Raw genomic sequence first — 13,527 nt, 5'->3', positions numbered from 1 at the left:
GGTCCCCCCACTTTGAAAACGAAACAGCCCTGATTTTCCCCACTTAAATCAACATACAGAAAGCAAAGTAAAACCTCGGACTTCTCTGGTGGTCCAGTGGTTAACATTTGCAATGCAGGGGACACGGTTTCCATCCCTAGTTGAGGAACTAAGATCCCACGTGCCACAGAGCAACTAAGCCCACAAGCCACAACTACTGAGCCAGAGCACTCTGGAGCCTGTGTGCCTCAATGAGAGATCCCGCATGATGCAGCTAAGACCCGACTCAGCCAAATAATACTAAAAAAAAAAAAGTAAAAAGAAAGAAAAGTAAAATCTGTCTATATTCATCCCGAGTTTAAGAGCTGTAAGTATTCTCCCAGACATTTGTGTACACATACATATGTACACAGAGGACTGTGAAATACATGTCTGAACAGATTTTCTCTTTCAACAATAGATGAGGGCACCCTGCTGTAACATGGCCACAGCATAGCCAAAGCATAGCTAAGAATTTAACCAGAAAAGTGAGAACTAATCTGCCTGATGTACAGAGCCTGCTGGCTACACCTAAATCTATTTTCCCTCCTTCCCAAGATGACAGCATTCTAAGCTGCTGCCTGGGTACTAAAGGCCAAATTCTTAAGTCTCGTTGCAGCTAAGTTCTGGTCAATGCAAGAGCTGAAGTGTACCATGTCCAGGTCACTTCCTTAACACGCCTTCTTTTTCCTACGGGGTGGAAGGTCATTTTGGTGGTGCACCACCTTAGACCATGCAGCCAAGGGCAATACCCCAGGCACAGCAGAATAAAGAGACAGAGAGTATCTTGGCCCTGAAGACCTCACAGAATAGGACATGTATCTGAGAGAAAGCAATTGTTCTTGTCTCAGCCTTTGCTAATTTAGATGCCCGAGTATCAACAGCCTAATATACTAATCAAAACAAAGTCTCAAAAAGAAATTCACAATTGTGTGGCTCTGAGTGACACTACAATACTACTTATGAGAAGAATACTACTTCCCACAAGCTCTTGAGAAAGCACGCACTGCACAACAGAGGAGGGGCAGAGATGCAGGTAGGCACAGCCCTGGGGGACAGCAGTGGCGCTCTGAGGTACCACATCACCAAGGCTAGAAGACAGTGCTCCAGCACCCAAGGCCTGTACCCTCGGCCCCTCAGCTGGCAGCAGAGAAGTGGGTGGTCCTGTTCCATGAGGCACATGGGCACTGCATTCTGTATGTAACATACTGGGTAAGAGAACAGGCTTTAGAAACAGAAAGACTTGAGTCTGAATTCTGGTTATACTTAGTAGTCTGAGAACTTGCACAAGTTATCACTTCTAAATTGTGATAGGAATACTGCAGAGGTTTAAACAAGCAATAAATACAGGCTTTTACTATGATAGGCTAATTAAATGACAACTTTTAAAAGACTATTACTGATGAACCAACTGAAATCTGGATAGTTACCTCATGAGATAAAAAAACCTTCTTTTCTGGCATGACTAATTTACAGAGCTCTCCTCACTCGGGATGATGACACTACATCCTTGGTGGCTCTTAGAAGTGAGAGGCTGCCTTCAGCTCAACCTAGAGCTTGTTGGCTACACACTATGACATCAACATTCATGAATGGATCTAAATCTTTAATTAACTCATTGTATTCATTTCCTTTTGTTGCTACAGCAAATTAACCACAAAACTAATGGCTTAAGGCAACACAAATCTCTCATCTTACAGAAATCCATAAATGGGTCTCACTGAGTTAAAAGGCAAGGTGTTCACGTTCCTTTCAGAGGTTCTTGAGAATTCATTCCCTTGCCTTTTCCAGCTTCTGGAGGCCATGTGCATTCTCTGGCTTGTAGCCCCGTTCCTCCAAGTACAAAGAAATGAGCACAGCATCTTCACACCTCTCTGTGACTGATTCCTCTGCTTCCCTCTTTCCTGTTTAAAGATCCCAGTGATTACACTGGGACCATCTGGATAATCCAGGATAACTTCTCCAACTCAAAGTGAGTTGACTAAAAAACTTAATTTCTCTTTGCCATGTAATCCTACATATTCATGGAGTCCAGGGACTAGAAGACGGACATTTTTGGGGGGGTCATTATTCTATTTATCACAGTCATTTATGTTTTCAGAACAAATAACTTCAAATGTCAGAGTCTGAGAAGAACAGTGATATTATTTTGACAGCAAGAGAGGAAGGCTGCTCTAGTCAGGGAGAGTAAGAGCTCCACAGGGAAGTGTGTGCCAGGTGCATACTGGGACCAGCAACTTGTTTTTGCTCCACTGGACGATAGAAGTCAAGCCCAAAAGTTAGGGAGAAAAGAGAGAAAGCGAGGTGAAAATAATCACTGTGGCCTCTGCATATTGTGAAAAACTGATCCCTTTTAACTATGATAAATGTAACTTTGCTGCTATTCTAAAGGCCATTAAATAATTTTTAAAAATGTGTTCCACTCTCAAGGAACTAGATAAAGAACAAACTAAACCCAAAGCTAGAAGGAAGGAAATAATATATAAAGTAGAGATAACCATCGAGAATAGGAAAAAAACCAACAAAGTTGAGTTGGTTTCTAAAAAAGATTAATGGAATTTACAAACTCTTAGCTAATTAAGGAAAAAAGATTAAAATAAAATCAGAAATGAAAGAGGGAACATTTCAACCAATACCACAAAAATAAAAAGAATTGTAAGAGATTAGTATGAACAACTGTACACCAATAAGCTGGATATCCTAAAAGTAAGGGATAAATTCCTAGAAACATACAACCAACCAAAACAATATGAAGAAAACAGAAAACCTGAATAGACATATAACCATTATAGAGATTGAATCAGTAATCAAAAACCTCTTGGCCTAGGAGAAAAGTTCTAGAAAAACCCTACACCTAATGGTTTCACTGTTGAAGTTCACCAAACATTTTTCTTGAGAAGAGCAATTCTTCTCAAACTTTTCCAAAGGGGAGGGAAATTTTATTTATTCTGTGAAGCTAGTAATGCTCTGATATCAAAACCAGACAAAGACACTTCAAGAAAATTACAGAACAACATCCTTTATGAATGTGGTGTTGATGCAAAAATTTTCAACAAAATACTAGTGAAATGAATTCAGCAGCATGTTGAAAGGATTATACACCATGACCAAGTAGGATTTACTCCTGCATTGCAAGGATGATTCAATTTATGAAAATTGATAAAAGTAATGAATCATAGTAACAGAATGAAGGAAAATAACCACATGATCGTCTCAACTAATGCCTAAAAAGCATTTGATAAATGCTTTCATGATAAAAACTCTCAAAAAAGTAGGTATAGATGGTAACTATACTACTTCAACAAAATACAAGCCATATATAAACAGCCTACAGCTAATATGATACTTAAAAGTAAGGACAAAGACGCTTGCTCTCACCACTTCTTTTCAATACAGTACTGGAAGACCTAGCCAGAGCAATTAGGCAACAAAAAGAAATAAAAGGCATCTAAATTAGGAAGAAGTAAACCATCTTTGTTTACAGATGATCTCATATGCAGAATACTCTAAAGATCCCACACAAAAAAACTTAGAATAAATGAATTCAGCAAAGTTTTAAGATACAAAATCAACACATACAAAAATCGGCTGCATTTCTATACAGCAACAGTGAACAATCCAAAATGGAGCCTCAAGAATAAACCTGACCAACAAGATAACAGACTTAAACACTAAAACCTGCACATTTCTATAAGAAATTAAATAATACACAAATAAATGGAAAGATGGGATTCCCTAGTGGCTCAGCGGTAAAGAATCCACCTGCCAATGCAGGAGATGTGGGTTTAATCCCTGAGTAGGAAAGATCCCCTGGAGAAGGAAACGGCAACTCATTCCAGTATTCTTGCCTGGAAAATCCCATGGACAGAGAAGGCTGGCAGGCTACACAGTCCATAAGCTTGCAAGAGTATGTCACAACCTAGCAACTGAACAACAACAAAACGGAAAGACAGCCCATGTTCACGTATTGGAAAACATAATATTGTACACCAATACTATGCATAGAACCAATATAAAACCTAACAAAATTCCAACAGCATTTTTTGCAGAAACAAAAAAACCCATCCTGAGAAAGAAGAATAAAGCTAAAAGACCATACTAATCAGGGTTCTCTAGAGAATGAGAACCACTAGGAGTTATAAACACACATACACACAGAGAGAAAGAAGAAGAAAAAAGAGAATAAGTATCAGATCAGATCAGTCGCTCAGTCGTGTCTGACTCTTTGCGACCCCATGAATTGCAGCACGCCAGGCTTCTCTGTCCTTCACCAACTCCCGGAGCTCACCCAGACTCACATCCATCGAGTCAGTGATGCCATCCAGCCATCTCATCCTCTGTCGTCCCCTTCTCCTCTTGCCCCCAATCCCTCCCAGCATCAGAGTCTTTTCCAATGAGTCAACTCTTCACATGAGGTGGACAAAGTACTGGAGTTTCAGCTTTAGCATCATTCATAATTCCAAAGAAATCCCAGGGCTGATCTCCTTCAGAATGGACTGGTTGGATCTCCTTGCAGTCCAAGGGACTCCCAAGAGTCTTCTCCAACACCACAGTTCAAAAGCATCAATTCTTCGGCGCGCAGCCTTCTTCACAGTCCAACTCTCACATCCATACATGACCACAGGAAAAACCATAGCCTTGACTAGACGGACCTTTGTTGGCAAAGTAATGTCTCTGCTTTTCAATATGCTATCTAGGTTGGTCATAACTTTCCTTCCAAGGAGTAAGCGTCTTCTAATTTCATGGCTGCAGTCACCATCTGCAGTGATTTTGGAGCCCAGAAAAAGAAAGTCTGACACTGTTTCCACTGTTTCCCCATCTATTTCCCATGAAGTGATGGGACCAGATGCCATGATCTTCGTTTTCTGAATGTTGAGCTTTAAGCCAACTTTTTCACTCTCCTCTTTCACCTTCATCAAGAGGCTTTGTAGTTCCTCTTCACTTTCTGCCATAAGGGTGGTGTTATCTGCATATCTGAGGTTGTTGATATTTCTCCCGGAGATCTTGATTCCAGCTTGTGTTTCTTCCAGCCCAGCGTTTCTCTTGATATACTCTGCATATAAGTTAAATAAACAGGGTGACAATATACAGCCCTGATGAACTCCTTTTCCTATTTGGAACCAGTATGTTGGTCCATGTCCAGTTCTAACTGTTGCTTCCTGACCTGCATACAGATTTCTCAAGAGGCAGATCAGGTGGTCTGGTATTTCCATCTCTTTCAGAACTTTTCATAGTTTATTGTGATCCACACAGTCAAAGGCTTTGGCATAGTCAATAAAGCAGAAATAGATGTTTTTCTGGAACTCTCTTGCTTTTTCGATGATCCAGCAGATGGTGGCAATTTGATCTCTGGTTCCTCTGCCTTTTCTAAAACCAGCTTGAACATCAGGAAGTTCACGGTTCACGTATTGCTGAAGCCTGGCTTGGAGAATTTTAAGCATTACTTTACTAGCGTGTGAGATGAGTGCAATTGTGCGGTAGTTTGAGCATTCTTTGGCATTGCCTTTCTTTGGGATTGAAATGAAAACTGACCTTTTCCAGTCCTGTGGCCACTGCTGAATAAGTATTAGAACTGGCAATTACAGAGGCCAAGAAGTCCCAGTATCTGCCAGCTGGAGACCAGGAGAGCCAGTGGTACAATTCAGTTTGAAAGCCCAAGAACCAGGCACTCTGATGTCCAAGGACAGATCAATGTCTCAGTTCCAACAGAGAATGTATATTCACCCCTTCTCTGCCCTTTTCTTCCATCCAAACCCTCAGGGGACTGGAAGATACCCAGCTCCATATGGTGAAGGTCTTTTTTTACTCAGTCTAACTGTTCAGATGTTAATCTCTTCAAGAGACATTCTCACAGACACACCAAGAAGTAACATTTTACCACCTATCTGGGCATCCCTTCACCCAGTCAAGTTGACACAAAAAATTAAGAATCACAGAGGACTCATACCTTCTGATTTAAACTTACTACAATACTGCAAGTGTCAGTGAGAATGTGGAGAAATTGTAACTCTTGTACATGGTTGGTGGGAATATAAAATGGTGCTATAATTATGGAAAACAATATGATGATTCCTAAAAAAAGTAAAAATAGAATTACTATAAGATCCTACTATCTCACTCCTGGGTATATACCTAAAAGAACTGAAAGCAGGATCTCCAAGAGGTATTTATATTTGCAGTCACCTTCACTGCAGCATAATTCACAATATAGCCAAGAAGAGAAAGCAACCCAAGTGTTTAACCAATGAATGGATTTTTAAAATGTGGTATATGTATACAATGGAATATTATTCAGTCTTGAAGAGGAAGGAAATCCTGTCGCGTAGTTCAACATGGATAAATCTTGAGGACATTATACTAGGTGAAACAAGCCAATTACAAAAGACAGATACTGTATGATTCCACTTACATGAAATACCTAAAGCAGTCAAATTCACAGAAATACAAAGTGCAATGGTGATCGCTAGGGGTTGGAGATGGGGGAGGGGGGAAACAGGGAGTTATTTAATGGGCATAGAGTTTCAATTCTGCAACATGAAAAAGCTATGGAGATCTGCTATGTAACAATACACTTAACACTTGTGGAACTGTACATTTAAAAATGATTAAGATTGCAAATTTCATATTGTATTTTTTTGACAATTAAAACTTTTTCTTTAATTAAAAAAAATTTTTTTTAATATGCTTCACTATATCTTAACAGCTGAAACTAAAATCTGGACCCCAGTATCACTTAAGCAAATCCTTCCAAAAGAAAGCTCAATTACTAAACACTTTCAACAGGGACCGAGGACCAAACTCCTCCCACTCACCTTCGTTTTGGTGCCCTAATGAAGAGCTCACAGAGGAGCCTGCCCTGCTCATCCTTATAGTCTCGGATGGTGTTGTAGAGTTCATGGCACACAGCAATCTACACATAGGAAAAGGAGAAAAATCACCAGAAAATTGATCAGAAAGTCATGGTAGGCATTAGGATTATTAAAAAAAAAAAAAGCCAGGAGAAAGGATGAATCCCCAAATTCCCACATGGGAACCCAAATCTGAAATAGGCTGACATTATCTCTCATTTAAGATCATTTAAATGATTAAATCTGTCATCAGAATGTGGTACTAGTGCTTTTTCTTTTCTTTGAAACCGAATCAGTTCATACCACCCTTGCTTAAAAAGCATCCAGCAGAGGGGCTTCTTACCAGCCAGAGAATAAAATCTAAACTCCTAACACTGCCCACAGAGTACGCAGGGTACACTCCGGCTGGGCAGACTCTTGCCAGTTTCCTTCTCCCTCTTGACCCTCTCTGTAATCACAACACATCAAACCCATTCCTGAGCCAGCTCCTCGGTCTGGAACATTCTTCCCCAGCGCTCTGCAGGGCTGGTGCCTTCTGATCACAAAGAAACCTTTCCTGAAGATATGGCCAAAACAGCCCGGATCATCCAAACTTTTCTTCATAGCAGTCATCAGTAACTGAGGCTACTTTTTTATTTATGTGCTCATCTGTCTACATTCTGCTTCTCCAACACTAGCCTCTAAGTTTCACGTGAAAAACTAGCTCACCTTACACATGGTTATATTCCAACCACCACAAGAGAGCTTGGCACAGGCAAGCACAGTTACTCAAGTGACTATATGACAAAAGAATATTCTTTATTATTTCATAATATTAAATTATACTATTACTGTAAGGCTTTTGGCTAAATATTTTCGTGAAACAAAGATTAAGAAGATCAAACCAGAGGAAAAAGAAGCTGAAAGCCCTTGCGTCTTAACAGCTTATCATTACAGGAAGGGTAGGGAATCGTGCAGAAGGCAGAAACTGTGATTCAAGTTACTTACAGGGTCTACAGTTGGAAGACTGGAAAGTCTCCTCCTTTTCCTGCTTGGGCCTGGTGTAGACACAGAATGGTGCCCATCATCAAAGTCCCCACTGACACTACTGGAAGGGGAGGTAGCTCTTCTTCTCTTGGAACCCATGGAATCCAACTTCTTCTATAAAGAAGAATTAGCCATGTTCTTAAATTGAAATTTATGCTCTGCCACCAAGCCCTCAGCTGGCCACCTGCTACCAAGTTTCAGATATGTTCACTGTTGCAAAGAAGCTTAACTATGCTTTTTCAATGCAAGTCCTAGACCTTGCTTTAGCCCCTTCACTTATCAGAATGCTACACTTTCCACTGGATGGGACAAATTCAGCAAAAGTATACTCATCTGTATTTACCAATTTTGAATGACAACCACTTCTGGCCCCAAATTTACCCTGGAATGGAGTTTGAAAATCTACATAACACAGTACACCCACATATAATGGTGTGCTGGCATACTGCCTCAGGGTCAGAGACCCTAAGGAGGTCAGCTCTGGAGTGAGCAGCCTCATCTGTTTTCCCCAGAGTTCCTTACGATTATGACCACTTTCTAGGAAGGCCAGGATGAGTGTGTGTGTCGGGGGGAGACCTGCAGAAGCAGACTCTGTGGCAAAAGAGTAGGGGGATAGAGGACCTTCTAGCATTTCAGATGTACCCTAAAATTAACACACTGAAAATAAATTTTCTCCACTCAGTAAGGAAAGCTTCACAAGACATAACCCAGAAAACACTCAACTTGCCATACCTATGCTAACTAAAGTAGCAAAACTCCATTTGGAAATTTTTCTGTCAATTCAGACTAACCTTTTCAGTTCTTTGAGGTATTCTATCCCCATGAGCTCACTACTTTACATTTCAGTAGAAGATCTGGAAGAATACCTCAAAAATGAGATTTTAGGTCCTCCTTGGCCTCCCAGAAACATGTAAATATTTGCTCTAGTTTTAGGCAGGCTGCTAAGTAATCTTTACACAACTTTACTATATATATTTGACTATAACATAAAAAATGCAACCACTGAAATGACCTGCTACATCGAGAGGGAAAGGATATATACCCAAGAAAGTCCTACAATGCTTATACAATTTAACAACAGTATCAAATAGGATACTGTAATTTCAAAGGTCTTTCTCTAAATAAAAAAGAAAACACTGATCCTAGGGTCTCTTATCAACATCCAATTTCAGGAAACAGACACCAGCAGCTGAAAGAATGGGTTGCCAGTAATATGGAGAGAAAAACTAGGGATTTGCAGGGAATAAAAAACAGGAACAAAACAAACCAACAAAATAAAAATTCTGGTAGCCAACTAACAAACAAAAGAAGTCTCTCATCTCTTCCCCTGAACTACAGCCCACATGGTGTTTAAAAACTGAGTCTAATATCATACGGTTCCTTCCTCTAGGACTTAGTTTGTTATACAGTGTATTAGTTTGCAATTGGCTACAACTGGCTAAGGCTTCAAAGGACTTAGGCCAAGGCCAGCCAAGTTTTGTTGATTTTTATTTGTTTTATAAAAGGCTGATAAAGTGGCCTCAGTTGAGTAAGACGCAGAAACTAAGGACCAAGCTTTTATAAACAATCTATGACAAGGACTCAAGTGAATCTGATGAACATAAGGCAGGACTCTATGAAAAAGATAACAAAATTTAAGAAAGGTAGAAGGGAAAAGCCAAAGGACAGAAAAGGGAAAGGATGTAGATGATCAGTAATTTACCAGCTTTACCAGAGCACAACCAGCTCCTCGAAAAGCCAGTCTCCTCATTATGTCTGAAGGCCAAGTGAAGCCACAGGGAGAAAGCAGGGCTTTAGAAGTGCTGATTCAATGTTAATGTATTCAAAACTGAAAGAGAAGAACAAGGCAGAGAAGGGGGAAATAAAAAGAAGGGTCAAAAGGAGTAAAAATGATTACGAATAGGCAGAAAACATTCAAGCAGAACTGCTAAAGAAAGATAAGAGAACTGGAGAAAATAAGTGTATCAGTTCTCCTGCACCAACCAAACTTCTGCAAAGGCTCAGGCACTAACAGTATCTGATATTCCTTCCATTGTAACACCAAATGCTTTTCACATGCTTAAAGATGTCTCACTGAGGTTCCCCTTTACTCACATGGAATGACTGTCAATTCCAGGAACGAAGCATGCCTGCCCAATTGCCCCCTAGTCAATAAGAGCAGAGTTCAATCACAGCTGGAATGGAGCATGAACACATGTGAAAGGCTCACATGAGACACCAACTGTTAGCAAGCTGGAACAAACCAAGAATGGCTTATGGTGAGCAGTCTGGTAAACTCCTCCCCACCAAAAAAATCCAGAGAGAGACATTTCTTTCCAAAAGTCCTATCAGCATTGAAAAGATACTACACACAAATTTAGAAAGGTTGTTTTTTTTTTTTTTTTTTTTTAAAGCCTTTCAACCAATTGGGAGAAGGTCAAAATTACTTTTATAAATAACTCACTGAAAATCAAATAACAAAAAACGTAAATCACTGCGGGGGAGAGGGCGTGGTGTATGCTGTGTGTCTGTTAGTCGCTCGGTCATGTCCGACTCTCTGCGACCCCACGGACCACAGCCCTCCAGGCTCCTCTGTCTACGGGATTTACCAGGCAAGAATACTGGAGTGGGCTGCCATTTCCTTCTCTCTGTGTGTATCAGTTCCGTTTAGTTGCTCAGTCGTGTTCAACTCTTTGCGACCCCATGGACTGCAGCACCCCAGGCTTCCCTGTCCATTACCAACTCCCAGAGCTTATTCAAACTCACGTACATCAAATCGGTGATGCCATCCAACCACCTCATCCTCTGTCGTCCCCTTCTCCTCCCACCGCCAATCTTTCCCAGCATAAGGGTCTTTTCTAGTGACACAGTTCTTCGCATTAGGTGGCCAAAGTATTGGAGTTTCAGCTTCAGCCTCAGTTCTTCCAATGAATATTCAAGACTGATTATAGTCTAGACCATATATTGTCCAAAATAACTCCAATCATTAATTTACTTTGATAACAACAAAAAGAGTCAACTTAAGTATAATTTTCAAATATTTTGTCATTTAAAGAACGCATTTTAACATGTACTTTGAAAGTCTGGCAAGAAAAGCAATGTGCCCAGGTGGGTGGGAGGAGCAACAAGACCCGAGCTCAGAAGTGAAGACTAATAAGAGACACGGGTCTTCCTTCTTTAATGATCTGTTTGAGGCTGGGTCACAACCTCTCAGATCTGTTTCTTCATTTCTAAAATGAAAACAGTAGTGTATATATCAGGGCTCAGTGGTAAAGAATTCACCTGCCGACACAGGAGCTGCAGGTTCGATTCCTGGGTCAGAATCCCCTACAGAAGGAAATGACAACCCATTCCAGTATTCTTGCCAGGATAATCCCATGGACAGAAGAACCTGGCAGGCTACAGTCCATGGGGTCACAAAGAATCAGACACGACTGAGTGAGCACACATGCAAAGCGTACATATCTCCCTTGGACTGTTTTGACAATGAATGTACATGAAATCATTTTGAAATGTCACAAGGGAAGCCTCTGAAATATCAAAGTGCAACAAAAATGTTAAAACTTAACTCTAGGATTTCATTCTCCCTTGTGCACAAGAAAAGCAATTTATCCATTTTTGTCACCTGACTTATAGCACAGTTTCAGTGATCAACTAATCTATTTAACAAATGTAGTAAAAGTGCACTTAAGTAAAATATTAAAAAAAAAAGTTTGTGTAGTTTAAAAGGCTTGTGAGCATCCATTCAGCAATTATTTTTCTATAAAGAGAAAAGGAATAGATTCTGAAGCTTAGTTACAACTTTTTAAATGGCATTGATTACAGTCACATGTCCAAAATCTAACAACCAATGATAAATTACAGTGGACAGTAAAGAATAACTTTACAATGTGCAACCGGGAAAAAATTACTCAGTATAGCCAAATGGTGTATTCTGACAGTTTATAGACTTTTACTACTCTCCTGTATTTCCAGTGATTCTTAGTGCTGTAACTTATCTTTAACACAATAATCTTGGGGAAAAAATCACTTATAATGCTGTGTGTTAGTCATTCAGTCGTGTCCGACTCTTTGCAACCCCAAGGGCTGTAGCCCACCAGGCTCCTCTGTGCATGGAATTGTCCAGGCAAGCCTACTGGAGTGGGTTGCCATTCCCTTCTCCAGGAGATCTGCCCAACCCAGGGATCCAACCCGGCTGGGTCTCCTGTATTGTAGGCAGATAGCGTTCTCAGCTTTCAGTATTTGTTCTATGCCTGGCTGCCTTTTTAAAAAACTTTCCTGTGAACAAACTATATGTATTATGTTGCAGCCTGTGTTTGCCTTAGAGAATATTCCTGAATCAACATTCCCGCACATGATGTTCGAAGTCTTGAGACTAGCCTATCACACAGATACAGCAATGTACTAATCTTAGGGGTTTGGATAGAACATTAATACTTTAGGTATTTCGGACACTCCCAAAGCCCAAGAGGTCAAACCCTTCTATTTATCCACAAATGTCTGTTACTGATTTGACATACTTTTTCAAAAAATAACTTTCAATTTTTAGACGTAAAAGCAGAAATATACTGCTCTTTTGTATTGAATCCACTTTGCTTCTGAATTGTACTTGGGAAAAGAGCTCACTACTAAATGGAAAAAAAAACCTAGAAATCACTGAGGAGGGATAATTTGCTGGAAAACAAGTTAACAGTAATGCTTTATACTCCAACACATGTTCCTATAGTCGTAGTAATAATTTCTATATTCACTATACCGTGTATTCGTCATTTGTTTTTCAGGATTCCTCCTTAATTTCTGCCTATCTTTCTTCACCTTTAAGTCACCAATATCTATCCTGTAATAACGAAACTATGCTTCTTTTTCAATAAAAAAATTTTGTTGAGATGGAAAATATTAAAACCCAGAAATGTACACAATTTTAAAACCTCGAATCTTTGTGGTGTTGCACGGAAAAAAATTATATCTGCCCTCCATGACAAATACAACTCCCACTGATTTAAAAAAACACTCAGTCCGAACAGTCATCTGGAAAGTATTAAAAAAAAAAAACATCTACTAGGCGAGTTTGTGTCTGAACCGTCAAGAAACGACAACAACAAAAAAAGAAGCCCTTAACTGCTGAGGAAATGTAAGACTTTCCCAACCTGTCACCGGCACGGGGAACTAAGGGAAACGTTGACAGCTTTGAAGTTGCCCGCGACGGGAGCTCGGCCAGCCGCGGGGGGCGGGAAAGCGGGGCGCTGGGAGCTTTCGGGCCGCGGCGCGCCTTTGTCCCTGGCGGCAGGTGCGGCGAGGCTGCCGGGCCTGTCCCGAAACCCCGCCGCCGGGCCACGCCCCGCGCTCCCGGCCCGACCGGCGCGTCCCCACCATCGGGGCGGGGCCTCCGCCGCTGCTCCCGCCCGCCCGGGCCCACACAAAGGCCCGGCAGTCGGCCGAGAGGAAGCGGCCCCGCCCGCCCCGGGCCCGGCCTTACCCAGCCGCTCCGCCGCCTGCAGCCCCGGCCGCCGACCGCCGCGCCCCGCCCCGTGGAAGCCACGGCTGCTGCTATTGCTCCTCCGGCCGCGGCCGCTGCCGTCGCTCCAGCACCCGCCGCCCTCACCGCCCTCACCCCTCCCGGTACCGCCGCAAAACCAGTTCCGCGGCCGTCGAGCGA

At 41.4% G+C, this 13,527-nt stretch overlaps 1 protein-coding gene across 1 annotated transcript in view; it reads right to left on the bottom strand.

Annotated features, from left to right (window-relative positions):
- PBRM1 (polybromo 1) overlaps positions 1–13,479 on the bottom strand; it is a 106,935-nt gene extending 93,456 nt beyond the window's left edge. The window contains 3 exon segments of the mRNA XM_070360176.1: positions 6,831–6,928; positions 7,854–8,006; positions 13,348–13,479. Of these exon segments, the coding sequence (XP_070216277.1) occupies positions 6,831–6,928; positions 7,854–7,991 (236 nt within the window). The 5' untranslated portion in view covers positions 7,992–8,006; positions 13,348–13,479.
- Positions 13,480–13,527: the final 48 nt, after the last annotated feature.

This window comes from Bos mutus, chromosome 22, assembly GCF_027580195.1.
Source record: "Bos mutus isolate GX-2022 chromosome 22, NWIPB_WYAK_1.1, whole genome shotgun sequence".
Lineage (NCBI taxonomy): Eukaryota > Metazoa > Chordata > Mammalia > Artiodactyla > Bovidae > Bos > Bos mutus.
This window is presented reverse-complemented; position numbering and strand designations above follow the sequence as displayed.